The sequence below is a fragment of the Haemaphysalis longicornis genome, unplaced genomic scaffold, assembly GCF_048455015.1.
Source record: "Haemaphysalis longicornis isolate Haplotype H1 unplaced genomic scaffold, Haemaphysalis longicornis Haplotype H1 scaffold_5, whole genome shotgun sequence".
NCBI lineage: Eukaryota > Metazoa > Arthropoda > Arachnida > Ixodida > Ixodidae > Haemaphysalis > Haemaphysalis longicornis.
In genome coordinates, this window is record NW_027526385.1 from 65,542,141 (window position 1) to 65,555,932 (window position 13,792).

The window sequence follows — 13,792 nt, forward strand, 5'->3', positions numbered from 1 at the left end:
GTTGTGTAGTAGCCCTTTTTCAGGAACGACATGCATTTCTAATTCCGTGCTGGGCAAACAGATCGTTGGTGATTTTCTCACCAGCACCAACGGCAAAACTTGTTCACATGCTTCTTAACAACCGGAGAGGATTATCTTGCATTCTTACTACTTGAGCAAGAGAAGGGCTTGCGAGAGACTCTCGACTTCTCCTGGGGGGCAAAGCCTACCTTGTTGACGCTTGGTTGGGCATGATTCAGCTCTGCCTCTTGCTGTCGCACCGTTTCGCCTTGACGCGTTGCGTCTAGGGCTTTCTGTAATGCCAGATCTGGCGCACGTTGCAACTTCGGGGACAGCTGTCTGTCTCTGATGCCGACGACTAACCGACCACATCTAAACTCTTCTTACAGGCTGCCGTACTCGCAGTGTTTGGAAAGAGCGTGAAGGGCTTTTGAGAATTCTTCTACAGACTCTGCCTCCTGTTCTACCCGAGTTTTGGAGCGCGCTCTTTCAAGGATGACGTTGCGACGCGGAATGAACAATCTGTAAAATCGTTCCATCAAAACGGTGAACGTTTTGGAGTTCTCCCGTGTGAGGTTGAAGTGGCCAAAGATGTCCTCAGCCTGGTCACCCATGATGTACAGCAGGGCGTCGACCTGGTGTTCTTCATTCTGTGCACTGAGTCCACAAGAGGTACGAAACGTTCGAAGCGCTTCCTCCATTTCGGCCACTCGTTGTGTGACGAGATTCAAAACGCCTCCGAAGGTTGTATCATGAACAAAGCCATCAGCGCTGCTGAAGTGGGTGGCGTGGCGGTCTGAGTGCCGGCCCTTCTGTTTGCTGGGTTGTCCAGGTTTGATGCCATTTCAGGCGAATTCCTTCATGTAACTTGGCTTACCGATGATCACGCACAACTTCTGACACCATGTTTAAAACGACTTTGACTGGTGTACGCCGAGGCGAACAGACGGGTGACTCAGCTACATTGGACACGGTTGTTTTACCACTCACCGTTTTCTTCTTCTTTCTCAATGCGTGCGGTAGCAGCTCCGCAGCGGCCGGTCGTACAACAATAAGGATCATTCAACAGCTCAATGTAGTTTATTTACCCACTTAACAAGAGCAGAAGTTTCAATTAAGATCGTACTCGGACAATACAGATCTACACTGTTGATGCTAACGTTGATGAAAACAATGCTGAGGCTGCAGATGGCTTATTTCCATAACCCTACACCAAGAACACAGATGGCCAGAAGTGCACAAACCTGCTCTATGGAATAACTACCCAACAACGTACAGTGCGGGAAATGCACCATGGAATTTTTTAATAAATTTGAACCTTTCCTCGATTTCAATTTAACCCTGCTTGGTTGTAATGGTGGTTATCGTATTCTTCTCGACTTCCAACTTGCGAAGCTGTGTAACAGGTATTCGTGAACTTGGGGTGCATCGAAAGTTATTGTACGTCTCTGTTGTAGTTCGCATAAAAACCTAACATAAAATCCTTGCCTTTCAGGGTCAAACTTCTCGGGGTCTGTCCAGTAATGTGGGTCGTGGTGTAGATTGTAGGTTGGCACTATCACTGACATCCCTTCTTTGATAAGGTAGTTGCCGCACTGGAAGTCCTCCTTAGCTTTTCGCGTTGTAAAGCTGCAAGACACACAAACACGGGATTAGGTTCTGAAGATTGATGCGTGTTTTGAATTAGGTTACTTGAACATAAATTCATTAAATGCTCGACAAACGGATCAGCAAAGAAATCACGCATGAATACAAAAATGAGGATGCACATAGCTTTTTTTTGTCTTTTACAACTACCAGAGAAGTATTTCAATCAAAGCTCTAATCATGCGATTTGACAATGGTTGAGTAAGTTCATCCAAATGGCAAATTGTGTTTGGGACAGAGCGCTTACCCGCATACCGGTGGATACATTCGCAGAACCTCGTTGATCACCTGGTTCGTGCAAGGCAGTCCCATTAGGGTCTGCACTGAAAGGTGTTTTCCCTATAAGCAGATGGACGAAAAATTGTAAATAGAGATTGGCTCAAGCAGAAGTATGAAGCACACATCATACTTACTTATAACAAATGCTGCCGCTTAGATAACCATCTTAGGGTGGGGCCTCTACGCACAGACATACCTTCCACACAGTGATAAATTCGTAGGGGATTTCAGACATTTTAGCTCCTACGTAAAGCAAAACGATAACCAGTTTGGAACAGCAGCATGCAGGGGTTGAAGAAGGATAAGAAATTGGCACGTATCAAGGCACGGCGCAGCTTGTGTGCACGTAGCTTAAGTTTTCTGACCTTCATTCTTCCTTTGTTGTCACTTCCTAAGCGACATGGGATCTTCTGACCTCATGTGTTTCCAAAAAAAAAGTTTTTAAGAGGACATGTGTGTACTTTTACCCCGTGTAGGAGTGTTAGGAAATCGGTTAACCGATATCTCCGAGGCTTATTTCCCTGCCTCGATCACTAAAGGAAACGAGCGAACATTCCCGGGCATTTTTTCAAAGATAGTTGGAGTAAAATAATAACGAAAATCATCGGGAAGTCAGCTTGGTTGCAGAGTGATTGAAAAAAAGAAACCGATGTTTATTTATTTTAGAGCCCGTGCATAAGAAACGTACTTTAAATTCCAGGACCTAATTCTTGAATGCGAGTTTAGATAATGAAATTTATTGCATTTGCATTGCTATGCACTGCAAACGTTGAAGTCGTTCATTTGTGCCGGTGTCCTGTGGGCAAAAAAATCTATGCTCTTCCTAATTATTTCGTCAACAATGAATGAATAACAGGCTTACTTCTTTCTCAAAAGCTTCCAAGACTTCATCCCTCATTTTTTCTTGAATTTCAGGGTTTTTACCCATGACGAAGAACCAATAAGTAAGAGCCAGGCGGGTGGTATCATACCTGTAAAATAAGAGTTAATCACAATGGTGTCGTCAGGCTTGAGTACAGTGGACCATAAGATCGGGGTGTGTAGTTAGGGGCCAATTAGGGGGGTTCCTTTTGCGATTAAAAAGTTCTGCGGAGGAACTCCTGTTGTAAGCAGCACCCCTAATGGGGGTTGCTTACCAGTTTGTTTCAAAAGTTTTGTTTTCTAAATTATCTTTAATGCCCTAGATAGGCTCATTTCTTCATTTCATGATATAAAGTTTTATAAAACCTGTCAGATAACTGTGCAGTTTGATTTAAAAACCTATAGGTGGCGCTGGCTACAACAGGAGTTTTCCGAGGAACGCCTGCGCTCCATACAATTTTTTAATGGCGAAAGGAACCCGCGCTCTCCATTAGTTTTTCCCCCGCACGACACACCTTATCTTCTAGTACACTGTAGCTTGAGTTCTTTATTTTTAATAATTAAAGCTGCTTACCCTGCTAAAAAGACGTTCATGACGTTCGTAGCCAGCTCGTTCAAAGTTTTGGTTGGTAGTGGCCCTACATGCAACAATTTAAGTCACAGGACGAGACCTCAATTAAAAATATTACATTTGAAATGAATAAATAAAACAGAAATATTTATGTTAAAAAAATTAATCAGCAACAACTTTCGTTATTTGAGACGAATCCAAGTATGTCAGCTCCCGACAAAACTTCTGAATTTTCTCACCCCAACATCCTCCGTCACAAAATGCTCCGCAGAGTGCCAAGTTGAAGTACTATATTTGTGCCAACTGTCAAGATGTAGTGCTGCGTATTAGCTTGAGGTGTTTCGAATTGCAATGCTCAACAATGATTGTGCTTCGATACGTTTTGGGCCTGCTGGCAGCGCTTTCTCATAAGACCATGTTGTTTTCGCAATACCGTGTCCTCAATGCTACCACTTCGTATTATTCGTGAGTTCGTACAATGATTACAAAAAAATACTGATGTGCTTCGAAACATTGCCCATCTCGAAATTCTTCAGGTCTGTCCTTATGAGTACTGTCACTTTACTCATACGCCATAAGGTTTAAGAAACACAATGACGCAGTCACAAATAAAAGTGACCCTTTAGTCACCCTCCATGACACGCTTATGTAAAGAAAACATTTAATTTGTGTTTTTTACACCAGGTAATATAACAAAACCTTTTGGCATTTTACTTGAAACTTTATATACGCTCTGTAGGTAAATCCCTCAGAGGTGGTGTGTAATTGAATATTTCTACAAAATTTGTATAAAATTCTAAAATATTACAGGTTTCTTGAAACATGAGAGCTTAAACATTTCAACCTAAAGTCGCTTCGTCATAAACTAAGCTTCATTAAAATGTATTCCAATGTTAAATAATAAAATGACATTTTTTCTTGTTGTTTTGTACGCACTAGTTTTCTAAAGAGAGAGAAAAATATTTTTATTTCTCCAGCAGAGGCTGATGTGCGGGCCTCGCTCCGTGGAAGGCGTCCCTAGTCCGGGATGCCTTGACTTCGGCTGGCCGTCCGTGATCGGGTCACCAACTTAAGCTGGATATCCGGGTTCGGGCTGGCCAGGGAAGCCCTCCACTGCTCGAAGGTTGAGTTGGAAAGGGGGGGCAAGTCTGGAGTTCGTTGGCACTCCCATATGATGTGGTAGAGGGTGCCAGGCTGGGGACAGTAAGCGCAGAGGGAAGGTTGTTGGGTGGGGAAGATGAGGTGGAGGCGGGTGGGATGTGGGTAGGTGTTTGTCTGGAGACGCCGCCAAGTTGTAGCTTCTTCCCTGGAGAGGCGCCAGTGTGGTGGTGGGAGGCTGCGGCGAATTCGCTTGTAATGTGAGAGAATCTCTGTGTAGCCGCTCAGTGGTTGGGGTTTATCTTGAGGGGGTAGACATTAGCCACCATCGGCAATGGCTCGGTGTATCAAATCGTAAGCCGCGGCATGAGATGGCGGCGTATCCAGGAGCCCAGGCGAAGCAGATATCGGGGATTGTCGAGCAGTTTTGGAGGATGAGTAGGGCTGATAATGAAATGCGGCCAATCTCGTAGTTTCGGCAGGCTGTCTGTGAATCGGTGAGGATAGTAACTGGTTGAGAGCGGGAAGTGACGGCCAGGGCAAGGGCTATTTCTTCAGCGACATCGATTGAGGTTGCTCGAGTAGTAGCGGCATTGATGCATTGGCGAGTATGTGTCACTACACAGGCTACGTGGCCGGCGCGCGCAGGGTAGGGGGTAGCATCGGTGTACAGGGCGCTGAGGTCGTTCCCGTATCGCGCAGCAAGGTCTCGAGCCCGAGAAGCCCGGCGGCCAATGTGGTAGTTGGTGCGCATATTTCGAGGGATTGGGGCAACTCGGATGCAATATCGCAGGGCTAGAGGGATGCGTTTTTGTTGTTCCCTCGGAGGTATCGGGCGGTGTCCTAATGCTTTAAGGTCTCGTCGACCTGTGGGAGTCAATTGCAGGTGCCGTAATTGACCTGAATGATGGGCTTCTTGCAGCTCTTCCCACGTGTTGTGGACTCCCAAAGCGAGTGGTTTTTGGGTCGCAGTGGCAGTGGGGAGGCCAAGCGCAGTTTTGTACGCTTGCCGAATCATAATGTTGAGTCGAACCGTTTCGGTTGTTTTGAGAGCGAGGTATGGGGTTCCGTAGGTAATGCGGCTAATAAGCAAAGCTTGCACTATCTGTTGGGTATCGTGCTCTTTAAGGCCTCGACGGCGGTGGCAGTTTTCTAGAAAACCCACGACTCTCGGGTGTGCTCTCCGTAGGCCGAACGTTTGGGTTTGTGGCGTACGGAGCGAATTGATATTTGCTGCTTCGCGTTCAGTGGACAATTTTTGGAGATGGTGCCGGTCAGAAAGGGTGCCGGCCTGACGTCCTAAACCTCAAAATGCAAAGTTAGGCCTAACGACTTGTAGTTAACACACTTACGACACTCAGAGCAACGCCATTCTCATCCTAGGCCAGCCTGTGGGTATCGGCTGTCGATGTACACTTGAAAGTGTGACGTAGGGCCTATTTTTGTCCTGATGTCGCACGCCTGTGTCACCTCGTCCCTCTGCTGCCCATCAAGCTTTGTAACGCAGCTGTCGCCAAGCTTCGCATGGAAACATTTTAATTTTGCCACACTTCACCCCCAATAATAATCATCGTCAGAGATAGTTGGTAATTCTGCATGGCGTATTTGCATCCCAGACGCAATCCAAAGCTCAATTTTAAAACATCGGTTATGGCTAAAACTCCTTACTCAAGCTTTACGCGTTTCGTTTCAAATTTTGAACTTCCGAACTGACATATCGGGGCCTCTCATACCTGAATCAGCGAGTGGCAAGGTTTTGTTCTGGTTGTTGGTTTTAAATATGACCATTCGTCCACGTAAGTAGTCAGGTAGATGGACAGACTGTAACGTTATCCTATCTAACAAAGAACTACTTTTAACACCACTGAGGGCGGATCTGATTAGGTGTAGAAAATTTATTCCCAAACAGTTTGTTCACGTAAAACAGATTTTCCGTTGAATAGCTCTTCATGTTTACGAAGATTTAAGGCTATTTCTTCGTGATATAGGACGTTCGACCGCTACTTTTTATGAACCTGTCATAGTGCAGGTTCCCGAGCTTGACAGATAGTGTAGAGCGTTAAATACGTGCCTATCCATCACAGATGAAGAAAATGACGCCTTACCTCTGTTTCCCTCCTCGCCTTCTCCCGTTCCTTCGGCAGTATCTCTATCTTTAAGGGCCTTGTTCAGAAGAATTTGAGCCATATCAGGCAAGTCCACCTGAAGAGCAATTAATAAACAAGGCTTCTGAAAAGATAGTCACGAAGATGCCTAGCGAACCAGGGCAACAGCAAACGTTTTTGAAGCAAGCAGATGATTTGTACTATTTCCTTTGCCAACAAAAGCATATTTTCTCCAAGACCAGCTGCAAAAGACTGCTTTGCATAAATAACAATGATAGCGCTTCAAAATCACGCCTCAAACAGTTAAACCAGATGGTAAAAAAATACACGAAAAAATAGACTCGGCTGCTGGAGTCTCGCCGAGTTCTAATGACGTCACAGAGAATGGTTTCTGCGATCGGCAGCCGCTGGCCACAGAAACCACCCTGGCATATTACTGTGCCATTGTAGCGTCATGTGCAGCTCTGTTTCACAGCGCCACTTGTGTGCTAACTGACTGTTAACGCGGTTATAGTTCTGCCTTTATTGCTAGCCCTACTATTTCGCTGCGGTGGTTTGAATGCGTTCCAATACCTACTATGATTGACAATTTTTAAATAAACAAGGTCTCTCAGGGCTGGTATAGACTCGACTGATATCGAGCAATGTTTAATTTCATGAAAAATAATTTTTTATGTAAGGATTCGAAACGTACTTTCTCTCATGAAAAATGACATTTTTCATCAGATATAACTGGCATTCATTTAAAGAAAGGTATTTTCGCCCTACCAGCCGCGTTGCGATTGTATAGCTTGTCTTTAACCGAATGGAGAAAGGGCTGACAAACAAGAGCATACGAAGTTCCCGCGATTGCAACTAATTCCTTTGCTGGAGAGTATCCCCCAAAAAAGGTGTAAGTGAATCAACAGTCCTCTAAACCATTTCTTATAGGTTGCAACGTCTGGCCAACCAAAGTGGTTGGCGTGCCACGGATAATCTTCAATATTTATTGCTTTTCAGTTGCAAAATCAACACTTCGTTTTATAAAATTCTTTTCTAATAGCCCAGACGAATTGCACCACGCTGCCTCTATTTTTTCATATGTTAATATTTTACCCTGTCATAAAAAACGCCTTGATCAATTTATGTTTGCGAATAATATTGGCCATTTCGTTTTTGTTTTCGCAATATCGACACTGCAGGAAATAAATGAATAATTTTCAGTTACGATTGGCTTCCCTAATTTTTGTAATATTTTATGCTTTTTAACAGTGCAGACTTCAATCAGTAATAATCGAATACACTAATCGTACCCTTTCATGAGCACTATTGTTTATGTATTTCGTTTATAGCTATCTTAGTTGTTTCACTACTGCTAATACGCTGCGTCACAGGTTCGTGCTATTGTTTCCGCATGGTTAGAGCAAAATTTCTAAGTTACAAATATGCTTTGCGAAAAAGACGCGTAACGAAATTTAGACATTGCATAAAATCATTTTAGTGTGATCGTGACTCGCCACCTGACCTGTAATACTATAGACATAGCGTTAAGTGACAATCCAGGTAATTACGTGGGGATTTCGACGACGGAATTCGATGACATCCTTTGCCTTGTTCGTCATTATGGCCAGAGGATTCTCGAAGAAGAGGTCGATAATTTTTATCACAGCTCTTAGAAACCAGGACCAGTTATACAGATTTTCTGAAAGAAAGAAAACATAAATTCCGCTGTAATAGAATGAACTCGCTTTGGGCGCGTGTTCTATCTCTGCAGGAGTGGTGGAAGCTTGGCTATAGAGTTCAGTTACACCTAGGGACCCTGAAAGTCGATATGTCAGTTGAAGGTACTGAAAACAAAGATTTGTAAATCAATAAGTGCCTACTATTTTGTACTAGGTCAATATTCCCTGCCCAACCGAACCGTAGCTGATAATTATGCTTACTTTATTCCTAATGTTTGTTGCGACAACTTAAGGATACAGATTAGATCCTCCGCTTCATGAAACACTCCATAAATGTTATCGTACAACACGTCAGTAACACCAAGAACGCCTCATTGTAATGTGGCTGTCTAATCCGGAATGCCTATCCCAAAGCACTGAAGAACTAACTCTGATATTAACGCTGACTAGCCTACTGCAGAGTTTTAACCTTAGTAATGAAGCCTGCAAGTGTAAATGAGTTCGCCAATGCATACGCTGCGTATGTGGACATAAGCACCACGGGTGTGTACCAGCTGTTTGTGTGCTGCAACCGAAACTGCCCACAGAAGTCTCCAGCTATTCTTGGTTGGGAGGGGTCCAAGAGTGATAGCAGACGAAATCACCCAAGGGGAATGTTAACAGTCGTCCTCTGGCGCCCAGCCCAAATACTCAACTTTCCGACGCAGAGGGCATACAGGGCGAGGTCCTAAGTGTTTCGTTTAAGATGATTCTACTCCGTACTATTCCTGTTACACATGTCGAACAATAGCGTCACGCAGTACTCAGTTCTGAGGCATGCCAAAAGAATGGAATTGCCAGGCATGACCTTTCTGAAGGGGCCTCACCGGGAACTTGGTGCTACAGACCTCCTCTAATGAATTTCTTTTTGTATCCATTTGGATGCTCAGCTTGCTCACGTGGAGGTTCTGTTGCTGTGCGCTAACGCACATTTGTGGGCTTCTGTATTTCTTATCATTTTTAAAACAATCAATTCACCAAGTGATGATTTCTGCATTGCGCAGAACTGACGTATTTAATGGGGATAGATCTATTGTAACATACCCTAAATAAAAGCCAACATTTTTACTACCAGCTATAGATTGTATATCACTGAAAACTTTAGCTGTATATTTCTTCGCTTGGCAACACTGAAAACGATCAAGGACATGGCGGGGCTTGTGCCACTGCGCTTGCACGCCGTAAATAGAAAAATACCGACGTCCGTCGTTTGCATTTTCAACGTGATTCTCAACGGTGGTGTCAACAGAGATGTTATTAATCGCTCACAGTGAAGTCGAGGCATTACTTTGCGCTCGGTTCAGTAGAGTTTAGGACGTCCAACATACATCATGTGCTTAGCACAAACAAGTACCGCCATCCCGCGGATCCCGACATAACCATGTGACGGCGCACTCGAATGGTTTTCTGCATACGTGCCTCGCCCGTGAATACAACCTATACTGAAGTTTGGAGTTTGGATTCCACACGTAGCTGTCAATTAGAGAGGTTTATGGGCGCACTTATCTGCGCTATCACATCGTTTCTATGATAGGGGTGAACCATCACCACTTTGGCCATGGTTGGGCTCGTATGGGCGTAGCCGAGCGAGAGGCAGGCGCCGTCAAAAGGCACCACAGTCACCTTGCTTAGGGAGAATCCAGCATCTGCCTCGTCACCCTTGGTGGCACATCTTGAACACGTGGCTTCGCACAGACATTGCGTCTTCTTATGAGTTCACTTTACAGTTCCTATTGATATCCGCTGATTTATGAATGGTGGTTCACGTGTTACACAAATACCAATCCAACAAATTCTTTTCCAGCTTCAAATGCACTTTGCTGAATGTTCACCAGCTGTCTTGTTAACACAAACATTTTGCAAGTATACAGATAGTCGCCATACTTACGACCGAGGTTGTAGAAAAAGCCTTTCATGATGTTCGGTAAGCATTCAACGGCTGTCTGGTAGAGCGGGTTGTCGGTGCTCTTTTGTACGTGTGTGTCAATGCCGAACGCTGCCTTGGAGATGACGTCGAAGGTTAACCGTTCGCAACGATGGCCAATGTCAACCTCCGCGCCCGCATCAGCGACGGAACCGAGGATCTCTAAAAACTGCTCCTCTTCGTCTATCATACAGGGCAGGACCTGGCGCGAGATGGCAGGGCAGAAACCATTTAGGCTGCAAAAATACTTGCATTTGTGAATTTCGCTGTGCGGTCAGAGAAACTCATTCACAATATTCTTTATCATATCATTCTTAAGACCTGGCTTCACTCAAGATAGCAGTCAGTAAACACATTTCAATTCAACAAGACACCAAATCGAATCCTATATAGTGGTGTTTGGTAGTTGATTTTTTTACTGTTGGTTATTTTTTTAAGGGGTCGGAAGACTTATACTAGAATTATATGTGTTTGGTAAGAGTCCCTTAGTAAAGCCTGTAGGTTGTTTTGACGCTTTTTCGTCAGGAATGCGCCCTCCGTACTGTAGTAAATGTCCGAGTGGATATTGGCCTTACAGTAGGCAATTGGGAATAATTTGCAGCCCCAAAGTATTTCCCCTAAGCGAAGCTTCCCAAGCACAGTCGTATGTTTACTGAATAGGGGCCTAGTCAAGTGACTATAACAGTGGCCTTTTGCCTCACCACCTTGGCGATTTCTTTATGTCGAAAGCTCAATAAACATGGACTTACTCCAGCAGAAAGTCAGCACCAGTAACAGTAACGCACACAACATTTGTAGGCCCAGTTTCACCGGTCTAACAGGAGATAATCCCGTATTCGTTTCTAGCTACTGCCGAGCATCGACGCAGAGTGTCTCTCTTCTGATAGGGAAAGGCGTATCCTTCTACTTCTGCTCCGCTCACCTGATTAAGCGAACCCGGGTTCCATTAAAAAACACATTTCCCAACAACTAGCTACAGGACGTTTGGCTTTATTATCTACACATTGCTCATTGCATTTCGAGAACATACCGACTTCAACTTGGCTGGCGTGAAAAACTGTGCCATGGCGGTTCTAGTGGACTTCCAGAGTTCTCCTTTCGTGAACACCATGTTTCCCGCGAACAGCGGATGCAACTGATGGATGTGCAGTAAGTTCTGGAAAGACACACAGAGTCAGCAGAGAATGCGCATTATGCGAAGGGCTTACTAAACTGCCAAGGCAACAGGTAGATCTGCGTAGCCGACTCATCTGGGCACGAGATCATATCCGGCCGATGTCCGACAGGTCTGCGTATTTTTTGGTTCCCCTATTTCAGTGGTAACTCTCGGGAACAGTACGGCTTCAAAAGAACCTCCTGTGACAGCACTGCGTCCGGAAAAGTGGCAAGTGTAGCCAAGCATACCTGCTCTAGACTGGTATCTGGGAAAACAGTAACCCATGCTAAGATTGGTCCTCCTGTGAAATCCTCCAAACACTTTAGTGAAAACATAAGTGACTCATAGAAGAAATGCCACTAATCTTCTCTTTATTCAAACTATGTTTGCACTTAGGAGACCATTTGTTGCTCAGAGAAATCAATGCCAACCAAGCATTCAGCATTCACGACTGCGACGACGGAAATGAATTCTGAGCTGGCTCTTCAGGTGGCTTTCAGCAGGCTTCCCGGGGTGGTCTTTCGCTCAACATGCCATGTTCTGTAGAGTTTCTTTACGCACATTTTAAAACTCAGAACAGCTACCGTCTTTGGGAACAACAGTAATACCTGACACCATAGAGCCGCTGCTTTAAAACAAATTGTTTGCTACTTACCTCTACAAAGGATTTGAAAGTATGAAGAGTTCAATTATGTCTACCCTATCGCAATTCAGAAATGTCACCTAGAAGATTCTGCTTTTTGTACCTAACAAAACATCCTTTAGCCACGCCTAAACAGTACAAGTACTTACGGGTACATCGAAATAAAACTCGTTTTGGTCACATCACGTTAACGAATTTGCGTTAGGTTAGGTTACAATTCTTGACGGCGCAATAAATATATATGCGGTAAACACAATATGGGCTTCACTTTTCCGCAAATATCGCAAAATATTCGATCTTTTCAGACACCAATTAAGTGTATTAGTATCAATAGAAGGACGAGGGCACTTTAGGTTTGGCATATTCTTGTCTTCCTTGGTTCTTGCTTAGGAATTCGCGATAAACTTCTGGAAAATCTTGCACAAGCTTTAATAAGATGTACAAGATTCAAATACTTTTTTGATGTAGTCAACTAAAAAATTGCTGAATAAGGGTTCTTCCTTACATTGCTTCAACGTAGCTATCATAGCTCTATGGTGTACATTGAATTGATGCTGCTATTTTACCTTTTCTTAATTTCACCACGAGGGAACTCTGAAATTTTAACGAGAACTTTTGATCGAGATGCTACTTAATCAATGGTGGGATTAAACGACCAGTGAAGCATAAAATTGAGCTTGTTCAACCTGTTGTTGGAATCTTTATTCAGGTGGAGGCTGCCAGAAGCTGAAATAACATGCTTTAGGAAGAACTGTCGATAGTTCTAAAACGTAACTATTACGTTTCAACAAAGTATTCAATATTATTTATCTAGTAATGTCTTCAGTGAACCTGTAAACCGTGTACAATCAAATCGAGATCATCAGAACAACCGACATAATCTTTACCCATAAAATTACCCACAATATTGGCGTAACATTGTCACCACCTATCGACGAAAAGGCGTTTAAGGATTTCCCTGCCTCACATATCTTCCAAATGACCATACCCGTAAACCACGCCTGAAATCATTTAGCTGAAGACAGACCTGTTGTAAACTAGCTCTCAGAGACAGGGTAAAAAAACAGAGATACGGAAAGCGTACTCACCCCCCGTGCCGTAAATTTGTTGAACTCTCGAGCAAAGATCTCGTGTAGTACATTCGGCTCGTTCACAACCACGAAAGGGACATCGCCCAGAAAGAACCTGCAGGGATAGATGTCAAATGGTGCCAAAATTATGAGGTCATTGTGAACAACATCATCATCATCATCATCATCATCATCACCAGCCTATCTACGCCCACTGCAGGGTAAAGGTCTCTCCCATTATTCTCCAATTACCCCGGTCCTGGGCTCTACTGTGATCAATTTATCCCTGCAAACTTCTTGATCTCATCTGCCCATCTAACTTTCTGCCACCCCTGCTACGCTTGCCCTAGTACGCGTGCTCGTGATCCATAAAAAAAACGCAGTATCTAGAGGGCCGTCCGGCGGCTCTTTCCTGGGTGTTGGAGCACCATCAGCGCAGCAATTCTGCAGGTGTCACGACACTATGCTATATAGAGTGAGTTATTTAATATTGGTTCATTACATTACCAGATGCGTAATTTACTATAGGCCCCCATATGACAAAAATTAAGGTGAAGGCATGTAACCGCACCATCAGAATAGCTACGACTAGCAGAAAAAATTCAGTGCACCATTTCATGCTTGATATACTTGCCACTCGTGACGAGACAGCTCTTATTTTGAGCACGACAGTGCACCTTACGTGCTAGTTGTTTGCAAGCATTATCATAGGGGACACTTGCCGCCAATGTCCAAGAA

At 44.1% G+C, this 13,792-nt stretch overlaps 1 protein-coding gene across 1 annotated transcript in view; it reads right to left on the reverse strand.

Annotated features, from left to right (window-relative positions):
- The window catches only part of LOC144138347 (putative cytochrome P450 6a13), a 33,817-nt gene that overhangs the window by 11,292 nt on the left and 8,733 nt on the right, over positions 1–13,792 (reverse strand). Inside the window, exons 4-12 of the mRNA XM_077670584.1 lie at positions 13,073–13,169; positions 11,216–11,341; positions 10,150–10,387; positions 8,112–8,242; positions 6,562–6,658; positions 3,362–3,425; positions 2,789–2,897; positions 1,895–1,986; positions 1,489–1,629 (exon numbers count right to left, since the gene is read on the reverse strand). Coding sequence (XP_077526710.1) covers positions 1,489–1,629; positions 1,895–1,986; positions 2,789–2,897; positions 3,362–3,425; positions 6,562–6,658; positions 8,112–8,242; positions 10,150–10,387; positions 11,216–11,341; positions 13,073–13,169 — 1,095 coding nt within the window. The remainder of the gene's footprint in view (positions 1–1,488; positions 1,630–1,894; positions 1,987–2,788; positions 2,898–3,361; positions 3,426–6,561; positions 6,659–8,111; positions 8,243–10,149; positions 10,388–11,215; positions 11,342–13,072; positions 13,170–13,792) is intronic.